The 23593-nt window shown below is 37.7% G+C and overlaps 1 protein-coding gene across 3 annotated transcripts in view; it reads right to left on the minus strand.

Annotated features, from left to right (window-relative positions):
* Positions 1-996: 996 nt before the first annotated feature.
* The window catches only part of Ankar (ankyrin and armadillo repeat containing), a 68863-nt gene continuing 46266 nt past the window's right edge, over positions 997-23593 (minus strand). For all 3 annotated transcript variants that reach the window (XM_021167928.3, XM_021167919.2, XM_021167911.3), the window contains exons 14-24: positions 16922-17163; positions 16595-16748; positions 16356-16517; positions 14295-14401; positions 10507-10629; positions 9846-10004; positions 9082-9199; positions 8258-8367; positions 5210-5406; positions 3145-3191; positions 997-1327 (exon numbers count right to left, since the gene is read on the minus strand). In XM_021167928.3, coding sequence (XP_021023587.1) covers positions 1023-1327; positions 3145-3191; positions 5210-5406; positions 8258-8367; positions 9082-9199; positions 9846-10004; positions 10507-10629; positions 14295-14401; positions 16356-16517; positions 16595-16748; positions 16922-17163 — 1724 coding nt within the window. In that variant the 3' untranslated portion in view covers positions 997-1022. The remainder of the gene's footprint in view (positions 1328-3144; positions 3192-5209; positions 5407-8257; positions 8368-9081; positions 9200-9845; positions 10005-10506; positions 10630-14294; positions 14402-16355; positions 16518-16594; positions 16749-16921; positions 17164-23593) is intronic.

The following is a 23593-nucleotide window of genomic DNA, read 5'->3' on the forward strand; positions in this document are numbered from 1 at the left end:
TCCGAGTTATGGACATCCTCCACTTAAGGTTCTAGAAGCTATGCCAGAGGCAAGGCAGGTATGGAAATAGTGGCCTCCAGACACAACAGGACTGATTCACATATAACCTCTGGGATGTGACAGCACGCGGAGGGCCTGCACAGGTTCAAGACAAATGGGGCCATAGTCCTGAGATATGAAAGTGAACATAAACTCCCATCTCTAACCAAGAAGCTGTCTTAAATGACGTCTACTTGCAACAGACAAATTATTTTTCTCCAGTGGAGTCTTACTGGAAATCTACACCCTATATAAGCGTAGGTAGGCCTCATGCCCTTGTTTGGGCATTTTTTGTTTTACTGGTCTTTTGCTTGTGTACTGTGGTTTTGTGGTTTCCAGTTTCGTGTTTTTATGGTGTGGTTGAATATTTTGTGTTCTTTCTTTTAAATTCTAGTTTGTTGAGGGATTTTATTTTATTTGTTTTCCAGGTGTAAACCGAAGGTACTTCCTATAGATAACAGGACAGCTCTAGGTTCCTTATGTTTTAATTATACTTCCTGTGTACCTTATGAGCAGATGCTACTATGAGTATTTAGACATTGTACATTTCATGGTTTTTCAGATGTCTCACACATTGGTAATGCTTATTATCTGACAGCTTAGGTGTGGTAGTGTTAATATGTGGGCTCTTAACTCAGTATACCAACTCATAATGTTTCTAACTCTTGAAGCATATTATAGATATATAGATACACACAAATATGTATTATTCTACTAACAGTTGATAAATATGATAGGTATTAAGTACAGGCATTCTGTACATAAATTCTACTTATTTTTTTCAGGCAATAACTGACATGCAATTCAATTCCATATGAAACTCTGGGAAGAAAATCTATTCAGTATTAATATAAACAACTTCCATTCGAACAACACAAATGCCATCCCCTGAAGATGCTGTGTATTTTTCCACAATAAACAGTATGTTTTGGAAAAAAAACAGTCAAGAATCATTTCATGTTTCAAATGCTTTTTGTTTTTGATTATTGGCTTTCTGCAGAGTCTGGGTTGGCATTCTGTTCATCTTTGCCAAGTTTGTTCAAAAACGCTGGAGGGTCTGGGTTGGCTTTCTGTTCATCTTTCCTAAGTTTGTTCAAAAACGCTATTCTTGGTCTTGATACATTTATGATATCTGATGAAACTCCAGATGGAAATGAAAAAGTGTTGTGGGCAATATTGGCCTTGTGTGTTGTTCTGAAGAGCTCCTTGACGTTAGTCACTGGAGGTAATAAAGTCAGGGAATCTCTTGGTTGGATTTTAGGTCTTGCTTTCTGTCGGTGCTCTTTCCCTGGAAGTAAGAAGGCCACAGTTAAACATCTCTCAAATCAAGTGCCCTAAATATAATCTGATTACTGATTTTCTTTGCCTAACTAAAACATGCACCAGCTTTCTATAGATACTCTTGAATAAACATTCCTTTTCTCTTTTTTTTTTTAAAAGAATTTCATTTGGGGGGGACACTGAGGCTAGACAAGGGTATCACATCCCCCAGAGCTGGAATTACAGGTAGCTGTGAGCTGTATATGAATAACAAATTAAACTCGGGCCTTCTAAAAGATCAGTAGTTGTTCTTAAGCACTGGACCGTCGTCCCCCAGTCCTGCATTCTTCGTTTTACATTTCCTACTTTCTTACTGGTTATGTCATAGATGTTTATTCTAGGACAACATACACTGTCATTGGCCCTTTTCTAAGGCTAGCAGATTAATAAGCATGCGCATTACAATAAGTAACCCATGTTTATTCCCTATTCAGTACCTAATAAGGTCTTGGAGAGGTGGCTTAGCCACTAAGAGCATAGAGTGCTCCTGCAGAGAACTGATGGTCAGTACCCAACACCCACATCAAGCAGGGCACAACTTCCTGGAACTTCATCTCTACTGGATTCTGGCCTCTTGGGCATCTGCACTCAGACACATGCTTCCCGCCACCCCACCCCCACCCCCGCCATGAAATTCAAATGTATTTTTAAAATTAAAATAGAAATTAATGATACTGTAAGATCTAAATTCTGATTTCCTCATACTACCCAACTTTCAACTACTAACTGAGAGCTATCAAGTATCAATGAAAACAGTGTGGCCTTTGGTCTTAAGAGTTTTTAGGCCGGGTGTGGTGGCGCATGCCTTTAATCCCAGCACTCGGGAGGCAGAGGCAGGCGGATTTCTGAGTTCGAGGCCAGCCTGGTCTACAAAGTGAGTTCCAGGACAGCCAGGGCTACACAGAGAAACCCTGTCTCGAAAAAACCAAAAAAAAAAAGAGTTTTTAGATAATTGTACATGAAATTTTACAAGAGAAAGATTGTTTAAGGCACAGTTAGATGGTGCCTTATTTGTGTTTTACTTGGAGATAAGAGAGAAAGATCTTTTAAAAATTTTGTGTGTATATATGTATCAGAACACATATGTAGAGGGCAGAGTTAACAGAAAACTTGTGGAAATTAGTTCTCTCCCACCATGTAAGTTCTGAGGCTCAAGCTTGGGTGATTAGGCTTGTTGGCAAGTACTTTAAGCAACTATGCCATCCTGCCAGAGAAATCTTTGGCTACTAATAACAGTAGGAAAGACATTAAATGAAGAATGTGTCTTCTGTATGTATAGTTACAAAACAAGCTTAAAGGTATGTTCTCTAGAGGGTTGTCTCCACATTTTGAATATTTAAAGATAGGATGTGCTAGTTGGTTTTTGTTGTATTGACACAAACCTAGACACAACTGAGAAAATGGTACCACCAATTAAGAAAGTGCTTTTGTAACTCTGTCCTTGGCAAGCCTGTGGGCGTTGTCTTGATTTATGATTGATGTGAGAGGGCCCTGCCCTACGTTGCTGGTGTTACGCCTGGCTGGGTCCTGGGCTGTATAAAAAAGGAGACTGAGTAATCCAGCAATCAGCTCATGACCATGCCCTCTGCATTAGGTCCTGTCTCAAAATCTAGCCCTCTTTTTTTCTAGCTGATGGGCTGGCTATAAGCTGTAAGTTGAAATAAACCCTCTCGCCCCAAGTTGTCTTTGTTCCTGGTGTTTTATCACAGCAATGGAAACTCTACCAGAGAATAACAGAATGCAAGGACTAGCAGACATTAAAGAAATAAAAGAAAAATTAATTACCTTTTTTAAAGACAGGAATTACAGGTGGTCCTCCATTCCTCTCCAGGCTAAAAGGGGGCAAAATATCAAATAATAAAATAAATGAAGACATAGTATACCCAGAAAACCATGAATAAATAAAGATTCCAGGTTCCATGTTCAGGGGCATAATGATCTATGTCATACATGTATAAAATTGCATGTATGCTGCCTGCAGCTACCTTATCACTTAGTCATTTCAAATACTAAGCATAACTAAAATGGACCATTATGTTTGAAGTGATGGGATGAAGGTATGGTTTGAAAAGGAATGACATAGTCTCATATGTGTGAATGCTTGTCCCATAGAGAATGGCTCTGTTAGGAGGTGTGGCTTTGTTGGAGGAAGTCTGTCACTGTGGAGGCAGGCTTTGAGGTCTTAAATGTTCAAGCTAAGCCTCAAGCTAAACACAGTCATTTCTGCTGCCTGTGGATCAAGTTGTAGAACCCTAAGCTCCGTCTCCAACACTATGTCTGGGGCAGTCCTGTCTCCAGCAGCATGTCTACCTGCACACTGCTATGCTTCCTTCCACAACAATAATAGACTAAACCTCTGAACTATAAGCCAGCCCCAATGAAATATTTCATAATGTTTCTTTACAGTAATAGAAACCCTAAGATGGGACTCATACTGAATTTTGAGGAAAACAGAATTGAACAGGAACACATTTTTCCATTTCCAACAGAGGTGTGGGAAAGACTGACTACAAAGTATAAATCATTTGTTGCAGATAGTCCTGGAACTAATTATATTTGATGTTAATTCCGTTCTCCTGTGATTGGTTGTGAACAATGAATGAGTCAGCACTCAGGTGATTTCCTATAAACCTGCTTCCCACCTTAATTTGTAAAATAAAGGAGAGCTGACGATTGGGCAGATAAAAGGGAAGGTAGAGTGGAAGGTGGGAAGAGAGGAGAAAATGAAAGAGGGAGAAGATGCTGAGGAGAAAGAAGAAGAAGAGGAAGAGGAGGAAGAAGGAGAAAGAGAAACCACAAGTTCTAAGGGGTCTCATAGATGTGGAAGATGGTAGTGTAGTGGTAGATCTGCCCAATCTAGGTGCACAGCCTGTAAGCATATTAACTGTGTTGTGTTGCCGGGGCATATTTGGGATGGAGATATACCGCAACAATTTGTACTAAATTAAATTTATAAAACAATAAAATTAACTTGTAAGTTATCACAATTAATGTTCAGATTTTCAGTTTTTAAAGGATTCTTAAAATAGACTTATCTTTTTCCTACATAAAATTAGTTTATATAGCCATAAAATACTATTAGGTATGATTCCCTTCTTGTATCATCATAATAATAATATATTGTGAGTAAATCTTTTCCTATATATGAATGCCTTCCTACCTGGAAAGACTCATAATTCAGCTCTGTATGTAGAAGCAGAGAAAATAGTTCACAGTAAGTTTTGTTTTTGTTTTTGTTTTTTTTGCACTTCTCATTTTAAAAGACTTAGGTTATAATGAAATCATAATGTTGAGACAAAGTGAATTTTACTATTTTTCCTTGATGGAGTAATGCAATTAAAAATGAGGAAAATTTTTTGATATTTAAGAGTAAGCTTTAAGCAGAAACCTACTGCTGTTTATTTTGGTACAGAGATTGATAATAAACAAAAGCAAAAAGACACTTGGCATTCAAAAATCAATAAAACCATGGCTTTGTCAATGAACATTCATTCAAGGTTAAATTTATAAATTTATATTTGATACACAGAGGATACACATTTCAAGGGGAGTTTTACATGGTGGATCCCTAAAATCTAAGATCTTTACTAATGATGTCACATCTGAAACTTCTTTTTTTTTTATTGGATATTTTATTTATTTACATTTCAAATATTATTCCCTTTCCCAGTTTCCTCTCTGGAAATCCCCTATCCCATCCTCCCTCTCCCTGCTTCTGTGAGTGTGCTCCACCACCCACCCACTCCTACCTCCTCACCCTGGCATTCTCCTACACTGGGCCATTGAGCCTTCCCAGGACTAAGGGCCTCTCCTCCCATTGATGTCCAACAAGGCCATAAAGGCATAGTACCTTAAGGATGGAAGTCCCATCCTTTGCTGCAGTTGAAACTCCTTTAGGAACGCAGGATTGATCTTTGCATCTTTACTGATGTTATTTGTGATGCGCAGGAATTGGTTCGGCTTATTCCTACACTCAGTTAACAGAAGTCGGAAAGCGTGTGCATTGTAAGTGAGGTAGCCAAGGGCACAGGAACATGCTGTGCGAACCTGAAACAGGACGAAATTTCTTACACATTTTTCTAATATTTTATTATGACAAAATATAACTGACAGCCAGGCAGTGGTGGAGCATGCCTTTAATCCCAGCACTTGGGAGGCAGAGGCAGAGGCAGGCGGATTTCTGAGTTCGAGGCCAGCCTGGTCTACAGAGTGAGTTCCAGGAAAGCCAGAGCTATACAGAGAAACAAACAAACAAACAAACAAACAAACCAATCTCTCTCTCTCTCTCTCTCTCTCTCTATATATATATATATATATATATATATATATATATATATATATATATATGACAGAATATTTGCTATTTTACCATTTTAAATTACACAGTTCACCAGAGCTAAATATATTCATGTACACTTTTTGAATATTACTTTGAGTTCAAATCTCAGTATTTGTCTTGAATTTTTTTTTCTTGGTTTTGTGAGACAGGGTTTCTCTGTATAGCCCTGGCTGTCCTGGAACTCACTTTGTAGACCAGGCTGGCCTCAAACTCAGAAATCTGCCTACCTCTGCCTCCCAAGTGCTGGGATTAAAGGCATGCACCACCACCACCTGGCTGTCTTGAATTTTTAATAAGTGTTTGGATTGAGGGTGTCATGTGTAGCATATGTAGAATTTCTCTGTGTCAAATAGGTTTATCACAATTTTATGAGAAGAAACGTAAATAGTGGGCTCTGAAGGCTCAGAGATTATTGGTGGTGAGTGATGGAAAGAACTCAAGAGCCAGAGGTGTGGCTAACTACAGGAAACAGTGTCTTCTACATACAGCAAGGCATTTCTACATATGAACTCAAAATAGTTTCAATAGCAAGCATAAATCCCATGCAAGCCCAACCCAGACCACACTCCAGCACACAATCCCACCCATGGCCACAGAGCCATTGGCAAATGTTAGCTGCTGGGATAGGGAGCCTCCAGTGGAAAACATTCAGGATCATTGGAGCAGGACTGAAAATTGTGTCAATGTGGGAGTGGGGATGGGTAAAGGACAAGTTGAAAAGGAGACAGGCGAATATGATGAAAACACTTGGTATGGTTTTCTCAAAAAATCTAATAAAATTATCTAGCCCAATCAGGCAGCTTACAACCACCTGGAACTCCAAGTCCAGGGGATCCAACACCCTCCTCTGGCCTCCATGGGGACCTGCATCCACATGCACATACCTACACAGACACATACACACGTTATTAAAAATAAAATAAATCTTAAGAAAATTTCTATAAGCTGCGCATAGTAGAACACATCTTTAATCCTAGAACTAGGAAGGCACAAGAAAGCGATCTCTGAGTTTGAGGCCAGCAAGGCCTACAAAGTGAGTTCCAGGACAGGCAGGGCTGTTATACAGAGAAACCCTGTTTTAAAAAACCAAATAAATTATTATTATTATTATTGTTGTCAGTATTATTAACATCTTTAAATGTTAATAATCAGATCTGGGTATAAGCAGACATCAATCACCAGGTAGGAGCATGATGGCTCAAGCCTGCCAGGTCACTCATTCCACGTCCAGGTCACATCTTCTGCCCCTATTTTTAAAGAATACTGTTAATTGCCCTTGATTTCTAGTTACTGCTCACAATTATCTGTGAGCATATTTGACTTCATTTTAGAATTACTTAAGAATATTAAAAAATGAAAAAAAGGCTCACCCATTGACTAACAAATTTTTGTATAATACTTTCTAACATTTTAATTAAATTTCTGTGTCATCACAGTCTATTTGCTTATACACTACATATTTAAAATTTAAGTTATTCAAAGCATTGGGTATCTGTACGGCACTTTCTTACATCCTTGTCATCATTTGTTCCTTAGGTATGGTGCTCCTCACAAATCTGCATGCCACTCCTTCACAGGGCATATGCCAAATTCCTGTGAAACCAAGATTGGTTTTGAAATAAGAGAAATCCTCCTGTCTTGGTATCCCGAGTGCTGATATTACTGGCATGAACTCTGACATGAAATTTTGTAGGTTCAATCTTGATTTTAGAATTAAATAGCCCATTTCACAGGTTTTTGTTTTGTTTTATTTTGTTTTGCTTTTGTTTGTTAGTTTTGGGTTTTGTTTTTTTGTTTTTTTTTTGTATTTTAACTCCGATTAATTTGAACAGATAATAGATTTTAAACATTCTTAAAAATATTTTAATAAGCATGATATTAGAAAGTATCTTCTTTTTAAACTTACACTGCTTTTTGCTATGAGGTGATTGATCATAAAGCGCTTGTAAAGGTATGCATGCAGCTTTACCCAGAGACTTTTCCACCAATATTAATCATCAATTTTTCTTCTCCATCCTGACCTTTAAGTTTTTAAAAGATGTGTGTGTGTGTGTGTGTACACGCGCGTGTGCGTGCCCACGCGCTGTGAACCATTCAATATAGGTGCTGGGAGCCAAACTGGGGTCCTCTAGAGCAGCAGTACCTGCTCTTGAAGCATCTCTCCAGCCCCACATTTTAAAAAGTTTAATTACAGTTGTTATATATTGCTTTTTAAAAATCTGCTTAAATGTTGGAATTAGAATCAGAATTGTAGATGTCAGACATGACTAATACTATTTTTGAGTTAATATAAATTACATAGTATCCCAAGAAAAAGTGTCCTCTTATGTGGGAGAAGCACCGGTTACTGTTTGCAGCACGTTCCGTTTTACAAATAGCATTTTCTTTTCTTTTCTTTTCTTTTTGTTTAGACAGGGTTTCTCTGTATAGCCCTGGCTGTCCTGGAACTCACTCTGTCACCAGGCTGGCCTCGAACTCAGAAATCTGCCTGCCTCTGCCTCCTGAGTGCTGGGATTAAAGTCATGCGCCACCACCCCCTGCTTAGCCTTTTCTTTTTACCTCTTCACTTCTAGCGTACAGGTGGTAGCAGAGCCTCTGGACTGTTCCCAGTGAGACAAAAGCCTCTGGAATCCCAGCTCTTGAGTGAGCCAGGCTGGCTATTATATTACCTAGAATTAAAACATAGAAAAGCTCTTATATTATCTAAAACTGATAACTGATAGATTGCTTTTTGTTCACATGTGCATTTCACTGTAAAAGACTTGAGCTACACAACCAAAATGAAGAAGTAAGAAAACATGTCCATGTAAATGCAGGATAATCGTTCCCTGTAGTTGACTGCATTTCTGTGAACATACTAAGCCTTACACAGATTTATTTATATAAGAAGAAGAAGTTTTTAAAGCTGGAAGCTTTCTGTCTTCCAATGCTTCAAAATATATTCACTCTTTTGGGGTTATTAAGATTTTATTTATTTAAGTATTTAAGTGTTTTCCTTGAACCATAACTGTGTACCATATCTATTTCTTGAGACACAATGGTCAGTGCATAATTGAATTCTCACTTTATAGTCTAAAAAAATCATTAAAAGTTTGAAATAATAATTAAAAAAGGAAAGGGCCATGGTGAGAGTTACTCTGTTCCTTTTCAGTGTGCAGAGTGCATGCCCATTGCTCGATGCAGAAATGGATGCTCAGTATTTTCAGGTAGCATAATTCGAAACTATGCAACAGGGAATCAGTAATACTTTAGTATTGTTGAGATTCCAATCTAAAATATTTTATAGTCTTGGACACAAAGCTTGTTCCTTTGTATAGATGCCATTAGATTTTTGTTGTTGTTTGTTTTGTTGTTGTCATTGTTGTTGTTTAGATATTTCTTACCTGTCAAGGCAATAGTAGGAGCGTGGACCGAGTTCAGACTGTCAGCTAAGATCTGAATCCCCCTTCCATACAAAGTAACATGGTCCACATCAATAATGGCTTTAGCTAATATGATGATCTAAAAGAGACAAAATGTAGAATTGGTGAACAGTTGCTACTCAGATTTTCTTTATCATTTATGATTTGGACACATTTTTAATGAGTCATGGGAATATTTGGTGGACTCTAACAGAAGAGATGGAGAGGTAGAGAGCACAGGTTACATTACTCCCCTCCGACCCCCGCAAATGGTCACAACAGTGACTATGACAGGCCATATTATCCTTTCCACAGTCCTTGCAACAGTTGTCCTTGAAGTACAAGAGAAGTACTTAATGAGGTTTAGGTTAGAAAAGCTCTGAAGAAAAGCATGAGACACCAAGGAGTCTAAATACTATTCAGGGTGCAAGAAGCCATGTAATAAGCTCACAGTCTGCAATTACACTTGTTTTCAACCCAGCCATGTTTCTCTACATAGTTCTTTAAACATGATGTGATTAAGACACTTTCCTGCTGGCATCACAGGGTTGTTATAGACGTCAAATGTAACCTTAAAAATTCCATATAAAGAAATCCTAGTAATGGACTTTTCATGAGGTAGAGGGGCAAATGTGCCAAGTACTAAATTTCATAAATTAATGAACATTTTTCTAAATCCCCAATGAAGAAGTGTTCACTACAACACCATACTTGCCGATATGAAATGTTAGGATTGATTTATGTACCTGAAATGCTGCCATTGCCCTCTCTGTTTCAACGCTGGATTGAAGAAATGGCTCAAAAATAGATACAGTTATCAATCCAATTTCCAATATCAAGTGCTGTTGAAAGCGATCGTTGAAGGCAAAAAGGGTTAGTGCATAACCTGCTTTCAGGCAGACTTCCTAGAGAAGGAGAAACACCAATCATTTCATTTACTTCATCACGTGTTCCTCATTGGCTCCTAGGTTGCTGACTATTACAATGCATTTTATTCTTAACAGGAAGAGAAATGTGACATTGTTAGGGGACATTTTTAAAGAAAAATAATTGCCTCATATTAACTGTCTTAGAAAAACTCTCTTCATCAAAAAGTGTTTCAGAAGCCTCCCTGTAGTGTTAGATAAGAAGGGAATGGCTGGGGATGAAAAGGCATAACATTAGGTTAAATGTTCAATTAATGGCCGATTTGGCGTTCGTCACCAAGCATAACATTGCTACCTGTCTTCCTTGGAAAATTTGATTATCATACCAGTACACAATCATGACCTACAAAGAGACATTTTGTATATTCTCTTAAAAAATACACTTGCATGTTGCCATGGGGAGCATTTAGTCATAACTGATATTGTTTTCTTAGAGCCATCTCGCCCATGTGAGCACACAGAGGCTCTGTGGAGGTCTTACCTTATCTTTTGAGTGAAGAAGATAAAGGACATCAGAATATTCAAATCCTTCATCATTTTGTAATTCCTTTTTTAGCGAATTATTCCCTAGGACGATGCATGCCAATGAAAATGCCACCTCAACCTAAATATGTGGTTTTCAGAAATTATCTTCCATTCACAGATTACCAAAGAATATATTTCATTATGTAAATATTTATACAGACTAGATTATGGAGATATGGTTATAAAGGGTTTTAAAGCATGGTTATTGAGTATAGTTCTCTGGCTACTATTTAAAGACTAACACAGCTTCTGCAGGACTGTTCCTCATAAATTTTAATGGCCAGGAAATGTCCATCTCCTCTGTGTCCAGAGACAACCACACATTTCCTTCTGAGGGTGCCATAGGTGGGGTGGGGTTCCCAGGGACAGTAGGGCATGAGCAGAGATGCAGTCCTAGTCCTACATATGAAGTCGAGTCCCTTCCACTTCCAAACCTAATTTTGAAGTATTTGCTGGCATGGGTTTAAAGGCTGTTTTAGGTTGCTGATGACCATGGAGCTGTCGATGTGTAAGGGACCGGCTGAGAGTTTAAGCTAAGTTTTATACGAGGAGCATCAGGGCAGAGTTGTTTTCTTTAGTTTTTAGAGTTGTTTGGTTTACAGTTATCCTGCGTTAGGAAACTGAACCATGTACATCCCGAGACTCAACAGACAGCTTTTGAAAGGGCTATAGTATGCCTTTCTTGAGATTCCACCTTACACCAATCAGAATGGCTGAGATCAAAACTCAGGTGACAACACATGTTGGTAAGGATATGGAGGGAGAAGAACACTCCTCCATTGCTGGTGAGATCGCAAGCTAGTACGACCATTCTGGAAATCAGTCTGGAGGTTCTTCAGAAAATTGGAATAGATCTATCTGAAGACCCAGCTATACCACTCTTTTTGGGCATATACCCAAAAGATGCCCTACCATGCCACAGGGACATGTGTTCCACTGTTCCGTAGTGGCCTTATATGTGATAGCCAGAAGCTGGAAAAAACCCAGATGTTCCACAGCAGAAGAATGGATACAGAAAGTGTGGTTCATTTACACAATGGAATACTACTCAGCTATTAATTACAAGGACATCATGAGTTTTGCAGGCAAATGGATGAAACTAGAAAATACCATCCTGAGTGAGGTAACTCAGAGCCAAAAGGACATGCATGGTATGTACTCACTAAGAAGTAGATTTTAGCGGGGGTGGGGGTGGGGGGGGGGGGAGAAGAAGTACAGAATATCCAGGATACAATCCACAGAACTCAAAAAGATTAACAAGCTGAAGGGCCCACATAAGGATGCTTCAATCCCACGTGAGAGAGAGAGAATAAAGCAATCAATCACAGGAGAGGAGAAGGGATGGGGAAACCTGGGTAGGAAAGGGGACAGGGAGGGGAAGAGGAGGACATGATCAGGTATTGTGAGGGACAGGACTGAAGCCCTGAGGGTCAGCATAATGAATGGAAAAATGAATGGAAACAGGAAACCGCAGGAGGTAGGGGGTGGGGGAGGGGACCCTCTAGAATGTGCCAGAGATCTGGGAGGTGAGAGACCCTCAGGACTCAACAGGAGGAAACTTAGATAAAATGTTCTACAGTGTGTAGAGGGAAATTGTAAAGTCCACCTCCAGCAGAAATACAGGGCATCAAGTGGAGGGAAGGGGTTGCCATCCCACAGTCAAAAACTGACCCAGAATTGTTCCCGTCTAAAAGAACTGCAGGGACAAAAAGGAGAAGAGAATGAGGGAAAGAAGGTCCAGTGACAGCCCAAATTGGAATCCAGCTCAAGGGGAGGCCCCACGGCCTGACACTATTACTGATACTATGGTATGCTTACAAACAGGAACTGCCCTCCAAAAGGTCCAACAAGCAGCAGAAAGAGTCAGATGCAGATATTTACACTCAACCAATGGACAGAAACTGGTGGTCCCTGTGGTTGAATTAGGGAAAAGCTGGAAGAAGCTGAGGGGGAAGGCAGCCCTATAGGAAGACCAGCAGTCTCAGCTAATCTGGACCCCCAAGATCTCTCAGACACTGAGGCACCAACCAAAATGCATACACCAGCTAATAAGAGGCCCCCAACACACATACAGCAGAGGACTGCCAGTTGGGGACTAAGTGAGAGAAGATGCACCTAACCCTCAAGAGACTTGAGGCCCCAGGGAGTGGAGAGGTCTGGTGGGGTGGGGTGTGCCGTTTGGGGGGTGGGGACATCCTTTTGGAGACATGGGGGAGGGAGATGTGGGAAAATAAAAAAAGAAGAAGGTGAGAGAGAGAGAGAGAGAGAGAGAGAGAGAGAGAGAGAGAGAGAGAGAGAGAGAAGCATAACCATTGTGAAATGTTCTGTCCATTGTAGAGTCTAATTTTCAGGAAAGTGACTGAAAGTATTTAGGTTATAGTTTAACAAGTTTAAAATTTTCTGAAAAAAAAAAAGGATAAAATGGAAGTTTTCCATAGTCTTATGAAATATACTTTAAAGGTCTATATAATTTTTATTTATAATTGGAAACAAAAGTGATTTGTAGCTTATGCTTACCTTTATTTCCTATCAAACTTACACAATTAAATCATCCCTTTTATATCCTGAAAGGGAGCGGGGGCAAGTGTCTTATAGTATCTTTTCCTATAATGTGTCTATAAAAGGAAATATACCAACAAGATTTTGCTGACAGGACCCTGATATAGCTGTCTCCTGTGAGGCTATGCCAGTGCCTGGCAAACACAGAAGTGGATGCTCACAGTTCATCTATTGGATGGAACACAAGGTCCCCAATGAAGAATCTAGAGAAAGTACCCAAGGAGCTGAAGGGGTCTGCAGCACTATAGGAGGAACAACAATATGAACTAACCAGTACCCCCAGAGCTCGTGTCTCTAGCTGTATATGTAGCAGAGGATGGCCTAGTCGGCCATCATTGGGAGGAGAGGCCCTTGGTCTTGAGAAGATTATAGGCCCCAGTACAGGGGAACGCCAGGGCCAGGAAGCAGGAGTGGGTGGGTTGGGAAGCAGGGCGGGGGGAAGGTATAGTGGATTTTTGGAAAGGAAACTGGGAAAGGGGATAGCATTTGAAATGTAAATGAAGAAAACATCTAATAAAAAAGTAAATATTACTATTCATTAATATGTTAATCTGTATTTTTCTATTTCTCATAGCTTGAAAAACCTGATTCTTATGATTTATCTTTTTCAATATATCTATAAAAGGAAATATTTCTATTCACTATCACATTATTCTATATATATTTCCTTATCACTAATAGAGTCCCTGGCAAGTATGAGAAGAAAATGTATGATAGTATTTGTTGTTATAGTTTCCCTCTTGGCCATCTACAAATTCCTGAATGTCTATGGCTTTGGTAAAGGCTTTGAATTGATGCTGGCTTATTAAAGGCATGGATGGAAGAGTGACTGCCTCTCAAAGACCGTATAGTAATTGGTTATAATCTGGCCTTTAGCACACTGGTTGACAGTCAGCCCACACTGTGTTGAGAAACAGTGCCATGCAACGCACTAAGGAAGAGGGAAGCTATTCTATGAATACACAGTGAATAGCTAAGGAATAAGTGTGTAAGACTTTCATGTCATATTTGAAAAAATTAATATTTACTACATTAATCTTTTCTGCTTAAAAATTTTAGATTTTTGTTTTAAAAGTTAAGTTGTTATTCTTATAAACTTGCATAATCTAAGTTACACATTATTTGTAAAGGTGTTGTATATATTGCACTTAGTGTGTCAGAAACATTTAAAACCTTAATACATACCCTAATGTTAATTGAAGGATGATTTCTTAGTAGCTGAATAAGCACTGGAAGAGCATTTTCCTCTACAACAAATTGTTGACTCATGGGATTGCTCGTGTGGGCCACACCTGTAAGGTTCTCATAGGTCAATGAGGTCATGGTTTTGTTTCATATTGTAAATTGTAGAGTCAAACTTAGCTTGGCTTTGGTTGAAAAACCATCTTAAGGTAATGTGGCTAGCAAATTTTAACAACATGGTATATTGACACTATTTCAATACTCCTGCTTTAATTCTTTAAAGGGCAGAATGAATAAGCATGGAAAATTCATTATTAAAATTATAAATGGTCGGGCGTAGTGGCGCACGCCTTTAATCCCAGCGCTTGGGAGGCAGAGGCAGGCGGATTTCTGAGTTCGAGGCCAGCCTGGTCTACAGAGTAAGTTCCAGGACAGCCAGGGCTACACAGAGAAACCCTCAAAAAACAAAACAAAAATTATAAATGGTTTTTATAATAGAGACACAGCACATAAAGTTGAAAAATGCTACATTGCTAAAGAATAACAGCCTGCATTGTTTTAAAATACAATATCCTGATAGTCAAGTTTATAGTTATTATTTTCTATTAAAAGTTTCTTAATCAAAAAATGAGCAATCACTAAGTTAAATTTTCTAGCTTTCTTAAATTGCATATAGTAATAAGATAAACATTATCTTTATAACATTCCATACTTTGAGTTGCAATCTTATATCAGGAGAAAAGTTAATCTCATTTTTGTGAATATGCATAAATTTTTAATTTTGTTTGGCCAAGGAATGCCATTTTGTATATTGTAGGCTTATATACTTAAATATAGTATAAATATATTTATATGTACACTATATAAATATAGCAAACTTATATACTTAAATAAAAAATACAAGTTTAGGCTTCTTTAAACATTGACAAAGAACCAGCCACTTATTTTTATTTGGAAAATTTAAATTAATTAAGGGGAGTAGAATGAGCAAAAAACATTTTATTTTTTCTCCTTCTATCTCCTTCACCACCCCCATATAAGTATAGTTGTTAGGTGGATGATCAAGCAAAGATAGATAGATAGATAGATAGATAGATAGATAGATAGATAGATAGAGGTAGAGTGTATATATATATATATATATGTGTGTGTGTGTGTGTGTGTGTGTGTATATATATATATGTACCATTTACTAGATTTGTTTAATTTGTGTGACTATATCTATGTATGCTTATGTTCCAGCTGGAATTACAGGAAGGGTGCTAAAAATATGGATGCTAAAAACTGAAATAGCTCCTGGAAGAGCAATAAGCTGTCTTAACAACTGAGTCATCTCTTTAATACTCATTTACTAGAATTTTATTATAAGAATATATATTATAGATTCCAGCTATGAAAGAGACAATGTTCTCTGGATTATTTATTTCTTATAATAGTTAATGAACTACTACAGATATTTTTCATGAGCATGGAATTAAAATGGAGCTACTAACTTCAACATCTGGGTGCTTTTGAGAAAATACAATTACATGGAGAAACATGCACAAAAAAGATCTTTTCCGTTGTTTGCAAGACATCTACAGACTCTACTCTGACTTGCTATTGTCAGCCAAGCACCCAAATTTTATTGGTAGATCAATTACTAAATGTTCTGCAACTTTTTTCATAAACCCTAAAACGTCAGTTCTTTTGCAACAAAGACCACTTTATATAAACAAAGAGTTATTTATATAAATAAACAAGAATTAAAAAATATAATTGAATGTTTACCTTAAGAAATTTATGACTCGACATTTTAAACTTATCTTAAAATGAATGGAATTATATTCAGTTCAAAATAATCAATGCTCATTGTCTTCATTTTCTATTTTACTCTGAATTCAAGAGCAAGACAGATATGAAATTCTTAATGTCACCATTTTAACTGACCAAGTTTATTTAAACTATTTGTAAATCTTTGAGATCTCTTATAGTATGAATAGTGATAAAGAGGCAATTACTACTTCTCTACCCAAGTCTTTTATTTTTCTCATAGTATTTAAGAAATTGAGATTGCATACAAACCAATACAAATGGACCCCACTGCTCTGATGACGCTCAGAAGTGTGCCTTCTGGTATCTTATTAATCCTCAGCAGGCGAACCAGTGGTGCAATGCCCTTGCCTTCACAGATTTGATTCTGATGCATCCTACTGTCCTTACTCAGAGCGATGACCGCTTCACCTCCTGGTAACAAACAGTAAGAGGTGGGTGTGGACTTAGGTGCCTACTACATCAGCAGTTATGCAAAGAAAGCAACCTACCTACATACTGCATCTTAGCTGATGGCGACAGAAGCATGCTTATTATGAGGTTGTATCCAATCTGCTCTGCCATATACTTTTGTTGTTTCAATGTTTGTCCTGCCAAGGCCCAAAGTGCTATGGCTCCCTGCTCCTTAACATCTATTTGAAAGGCCTATTAAAACAAAAACATGACATTCACTCAGTGCATGTGTACTAAACACATTACAGATGTATAGTTTATAAAATACACATTCAGAATTTTGTTTGATTTTCCAACCTTCAAATACAATTCAAAATAAAATAAACCATCTAAACAATTGGAAAAGTAATGATAAAAATCTCTACCTGTAGAAGTTTTAGGAGGTCCTTGGTTAATTCTCTTTCCAGAAATTCCTTCTGGATTAAAGGGTTGCAGTTTGCCAGTGACTCCACAGCCATTGCACCTTTCACTTGGACACTGAGCTGCTTCCCTTTAAAAAGAGTTACCAGGGGAGGGATGGCCCCTTCCCTCGCGATAGCATCCTGCACTTCCTTATTGTCGCGGGCAACCTCAGCAATTGTAGCTGAGGACAGTGCCTTCAGCACATCTTCAAAAGAGTGAAGAGTAAGGAAACATTGTAAATATACTACATTTCTACATAGTTCCACATATTACAAAGTCAAACTTATAATCCAAAGAAAAATTTAGAAAACAGGAATATAAATAAACTGTCCAGGTTCATCATTTAGATTGTCTTGTTTGCTGCTTCTTATAGAGATACTTGGCATATTTAGATAATTATAGACATATTCAATATAATTGTACTACAAATGAATTATCTTTATATTCTTTTTATTAACATAAATATTACAAATGCCTTGTAAATATTTCATCAATGGTTATATCACATTGAAAAATGTATGTTGCTTCAAACTGTTTTAAATAATTCCAGGAAAATTTTTCTTTTTCTTTTTTTGGTTTTTCAAGACAGGGTTTCTCTGTGTAACTCTGGCTGTCCTGGAACTCACTTTGTAGACCAGGCTGGTGTCGAACTCAGAAATCCACCTGCCTCTGCCTCCTGAGTGCTGGGATTAAAGGCCTGTGCCACCACACCTGGCTGAAATTTTTTGTTAACATGTAGATATTTATCAGTTCTTTTTCCTTTAGCATAGAGTCTCAAGAATTACTGGGATAATCAGTACATTTCAGTAAATTGATTTCTAAAAGGATCAGTAGCATGTTATTCTTTCATAATCGGGCAAATCAACTTGACTTTATCTTCAAAATAAATATTATCATTAAGAATGAATACATGAAACTTACTAACTTGATAGACAAAAATGGCATTTCATTTTATTTTGTTCTTACAATTTACAGAAAAGTGTAAGAGTGTGAGAACTTAAATACTTTACCTGCACTTAGAAATTTAATACACTGTTACATTGATTTTATATATGCATCTCTCTGCAACTTTTGCTCACTCTATCCATCTCTCTCTCTCTCTCTCTCTCTCTCTCTCTCTCTCTCTCTCTCTCTCAATCTCTGTGTGTGTGTGTGTGTGTGTGTGTGTGTGTGTGTGTGTGTGTGTGTGTGTGTGTGTGTGTTATTTTGCCCTGGCTAGCTTGAAACTCACTACACAGGTTAAACTGGCCTTAGACTCACAGAGATCCACCTGGCTCTGCCTCTCTCATGCTGGAACTGAAGGAGTGTACCACTATGCCAGGCTACAATTTTGTTTTCTACATATGTGGTGGAAGCATGGTCTTTACACCCACAGATCATCAGGGAAGCCAGGAAGTTTAAGCACACAGGAATGTCCTCTTAATGAAAAGGACATATAACATATTTTTCCATCCAGAAGGCTGAGAATGGAAGCGATTAATAACTTGGTGATCTGTATTAGCTGTAGGGTCAGGTCATGTCAAGCTCCCACATCTAGGACTGAAGGCAGCTTATAGCCCAAATGACCTCTACAGTATTTGTATGACTGAGACCATGTCAGATCCTTCCATAGGCTTTGAAGCTAATATATGTAGCCTATCTCTAGAACCCATCATCTTGGGAAAAATGACATGTATTTTGAGTTATGTTTTTTTAAGATTTATTTATTTTATGTATATGAGTACACTGTAGCTGTACAGATAGTTGTCAGTCACCATGTGGTTGCTGGGATTTGAACTCAGGACTTTCAGAAGAGTAGGCAGTGCTCTTAACCGCTGAGCCATCTCTCCAGCCTTTGAGTTTGTTTTGATGTAATTATGCTTCCTTGTGCACAAGGTCTTGTAGTATACCCGGAAACTGTTTTCCAAATTATTCTTTGTTTAAATATGCTGGCAAGAAACCACCTGGCATCAGACTCCGGAAGTTTGATCCAACCTGGCTGACTAAGTTAGGTTAAACTGAGTTTTCCTAAATCTCTTCATGGATCATTTTGCTGTTGACCATGATGTATGCAAGGAATCCACACACATGTGAGGCTATGTGTAGCATATAGACACACAGAGCAATCAGTAGATGCAATACTTTAGTCATATTTATCTGCTATCCTCTAATGTCCTCTGTAGCACTTTTCTCTCAGATTGAGAGATACATTTCATTTATGATGTCTATATTTTCTATAATCTACAACTCTTTTTTACCTTTGGCAACTTAGAATTTTTAAATGTATATTAGTCATTTATTTTAAATCACAGTTCAGGTTTATTTAATGTTTCTCATAATTCAAGATATGCACCTCCATTCAGAACATTTTAAAAGTGACATCATGTTCTTTGATGGTAATTCATATAGTGTTAAATGATGTTCATCTGTTTTCTTTAGTGATATTAATTAAGATGCCCCAGTTTCTATACTGTTTAGTTGCTATTGTTGCCTTGCTTCTAATTAAAAAAAGGTAATTTAATATTGTATAAATAAGTCAGACACACCTTTAATCCCAGCACTTGGGAGGCAGCTGGATCTCTAAGATCTAGCCTAGCCTGGTCTACCCAATGAGACCTTGCCTCAATAATAATAATAATAATAATAATGATAATAATAATAATAATAATAATGTCTTCATCAAGATTTTCCACCAAAATTGAGCAGAAATTTTCAATTTTCCCTGAATCAATCTTAAAATTTTTATAAAATATTAGTTTGCCAAATTAACCTTCCTTTCTCAAAAAACAAAGTAAAACAGAAATCGTGAACCCACTTAGAAACTATTTTCTTAATACTCAATGACTTAGCAACCTGGCTCATGGCAAAGAGAATTGGTTGTTAAAATACTGAGGTTATAAGTAAAATTTAAGCAGATGGAAAAATAATTAAAATTTAAGTTTAAATTCTTCATACTTTTAAAGAGAAGAGTACAGATTACCATGTAGGAAAACAATACTTTTTTTAGGTGTTAGACCTAACAGGGAATTCTATTTTTAATATTTTTATTATTTTTAATTCTATGTATGTGACTGTGCACATGACTACAGATTTCCTCAAAGGACAGGGGCGTCAGATGCCCTGGAGCTACCTGGGGTGGATGCTGGAAATTGAATGCAGATCTTCTGGAAGAGCATCTGTGATTAACCACTGAGCCATTTCTCCATCCCCCAGGGAAATATTTTAATTATTTACTTGTATTTTTGTGTGTGTGAAATCATTTAAGTTATTGCCATAATTACTCCTCTTTATAATATCTAGAACAGGTAGAGAAAAAAGAACTAGTCTCTAAGTTTTAATTAATGATACAAAGAAAGAATCATAAATAAAATTTAAATGATTAAACTGTACAGAAAAACTATCCCTTTATGCTGCTCCTCAAGTAGACAGTGGATACAGTTAGAGGTATAAAAGAACTTGGGCTGGGCTTGTGCCCTAGGCAGACCTGAGTCCCGCAACACCCAGAGGAAGCTCCACTCCCAGGTGCTCTAAGATGCCCAGGATCACAGGATCATAGGTGGCATGAGAAAAGCTTGGGTGCTAACTCTGTAGCCAGTCCCATAATACCCAGAAGAAACTCTACTCCGAGGTGTGCTAATACACCCAGGATCACAGGATCCCAGGGTTAGGTCAGACTAGAATCTCAGGGACCCAGAGGACCCAGCTTGACTCTCAGGAGTTCTGACATACCCAGGATCTCAGGATCACAGGATCTCAGAATCACAAGATCACAGAGACAGATGAACTCTGAGGAGTTCTGACACAACCAGGATCACAGGAAGGACAGGCTCCAGTCAGATATATCGAGGTCAGGGAGCACTAGAGATAATCAGATGGCAAGAGTCAAGCACAAGAACATAAGCAACAGAAACCACGGTTACTTGGCATCATCAGAACCCAATTCTCCCACCATAGCAAGTCCTGGATAAACCATCACACTGGAAAAGCAAGATTCAGATCTAAAATCACTTCTCATGATGATGATAGAGGACTTTAAGAAGGACATAAACAACTCCCTTAAGTACAGGGGAACACAGGTAAACAGCTAGAAGCCCTTAAAGAGGAAACACAAAATTCCCTTAAATTATTACAGGAAAACACAATCAAAATGGTGAAGGAAATGATCAAAACCATCCAAGATCTAAAAATGAAAATAGAAACAATAAAGAAATCACAAAGGGAGAAAACCCTGGAGTTAGAAAACCTAGGAAAGAGATCAGGAGTCATAGATGCAAGCATCACCAATAGAATACAAGAGATAGAAAAGAGAATCTCAGGTGCAAAAAATACCATAGAAAACATTGACACACCAGTCAAAGAAAACACAAAAAGCAAAACGCTCCTAACCCAAAACATCCAGGAAATCCAGGACACAATGAGGAGACCAAATCTAAGAATAATAGGTATAGTAGAGAGCGAAGATTCCCAACTTGAAGGGCCAGTAAATATCTCCAACAAAATCATAGAAGAAAACTTCCCTAACCTAAAGAAAGAGATGCCCATGAACATACAAAAAGCCTATAGAACTTCAAATAGATTGGACCAGAAAAGAAATTCTTCCCATCACATAGTGACCAAAACACCAAATGCACTAAACAAAGAAAGAATATTAAAAGCAATAAGGGAAAAAGGTCAAGTAACATATAAGAGCAGACCTATCAGAATTACACCAGACTTCTCACCAGAGACTATGAACTCCACAAGATCCTGGACAGATGTTATACAAACCCTAAGAGAATACAAATGCCAGCCCAGGCTACTATACCCAGCAAAACTCTCAATTACCATATATGGAAAAAAGTAGATATTCCATGACAAAACCAAATTTACATAATATCTTTCCATAAATCCAGTCCTACAAAGGATAATAGATGGAAAACACCAACACAAGGAGGGAAACTACACCCTAGATAAAAGCAAGAAAATAATCTTTCAACAAACCCAAAAGAAGATAGCCACACAAACATAATTCCACCTCTAACAACAAAAATAACAGGAAGTAACAATCACTTTTCTTTAATATCTCTTAACATCGATGGGCTCAATTCCCCAATAAAAAGATAAAGACTAACAGATTGGACACATAAACAGGGCCCAGCATTTTGCTGCATACAGGAAATGCACCTCAGTGACAAATGCAGACACTATCTCAGAGTAAAAGGTTGGAAAACAATTTTCCAAGCAAATGGTCCCAAGAAACAAGCTGGAGTAGCCATTTTAATATCAAATAAAATCAACTTTCAACCAAAAGTCATCAAAAAAGATAAGGAAGGACACTTCATACTGGTCAAAGGAAAAAAATCTACTAAGATGAACTCTCAATTCTGAACATCTATGTTCCAAATGCAAGGACACCCACATTCATAAAAGAAACTTTCCTAAAACTCAAAGCACACATTGCACCCCAAACAATAATAATGGGAGACTTCAACTCCCAACTCTCAGCAATGGACAGAAACAGAAACTAAACAGAGACACAGTGAAACTAACAGAAGTTATGAACTAACTGGATCTAACAAATGTTTTTAGAACATTTCATCCTAAAGCAAAAGAATATACCTTCTTCTCAGCAGCTCATGGTACCGTCTCCAAAAATTGACCATATAATCAGTCACAAAATAGGCCTCAACAGATACAAGAAGGTTGAAATAATCCCATGCACCCTATCAGATCACCACGGGCTAAGGCTGGTCTTAAATAGCAACAAAAACAACAGAAAGCACACATGGAAACTGAACAATGCTCCAGTGAATGATAACTTGGTCAAGGGAGAAGTAAAGAAAGAATTAAGCACTTTTTAGAATTAAATGAAAATAAGAACACACCATACCAAAACTTTTGTGACACAAGGAAAGCAGTGGTAAGAGGAAAACTCATATCTCTAAGTGCCTCCATAAAGAAACTGGAGAGAGTTTACACTAGCAGCTTTACAGCACACTTGAAAGCTCTAGAACAAAAAAAAAAAAGCAAATACACCCATAGATGTGGAATAGATGCCAGAAAATAATCAAACTCGGGGCTGAAATCAACCAAATAGAAACAAAAAGAACTATACAAAGAATCAACAAAACTAGGAACTGGTTCATTGAGAAAATGAACAAGATAGATAAACCCTTAGCCAGACTTATCAGAGGGCACAGAGATAGTATCCAAACTTATAAAATATGAAATGAACAGGGAGACATAAAAACAAAATATATCTTGAAATAATTAAAAAAAAGAAAAGAAAAACTTGGAACAGAAACTTAAGGTCTGAAGGGAAGCTTTTAGAGTCTTTACTACATGATACAAGTTAAAGATGACAGTTGCTTAAATTTGAAATTCTAAAATAAAAGTAAGCTCTCTGCCACAGTTCCCTTATCTTTTACCTTGGCTTCTCTTTTAACCAATATTTTTATTTTATATTTATTTTGTAATTATATATGATGAACTGTGACAGAAAGGCACAAAACAATACAAACAGGAACAAAAAGGGATACATCTTCACCAATGCTTCTGTCAAAATGGGAAGCTCATACTATCATATACACTTCCCGGGATGAGATTGTTCCAGTACAGAAATGGACCAATTCGCAGCTGCTACAGAAGTGTCCTGATAGCTTCCTAGGGTTCCGGAC

The sequence above is a fragment of the Mus caroli genome, unplaced genomic scaffold (assembly GCF_978045245.1).
Source record: "Mus caroli unplaced genomic scaffold, Mus_caroli_1 scaffold_1, whole genome shotgun sequence".
Lineage (NCBI taxonomy): Eukaryota > Metazoa > Chordata > Mammalia > Rodentia > Muridae > Mus > Mus caroli.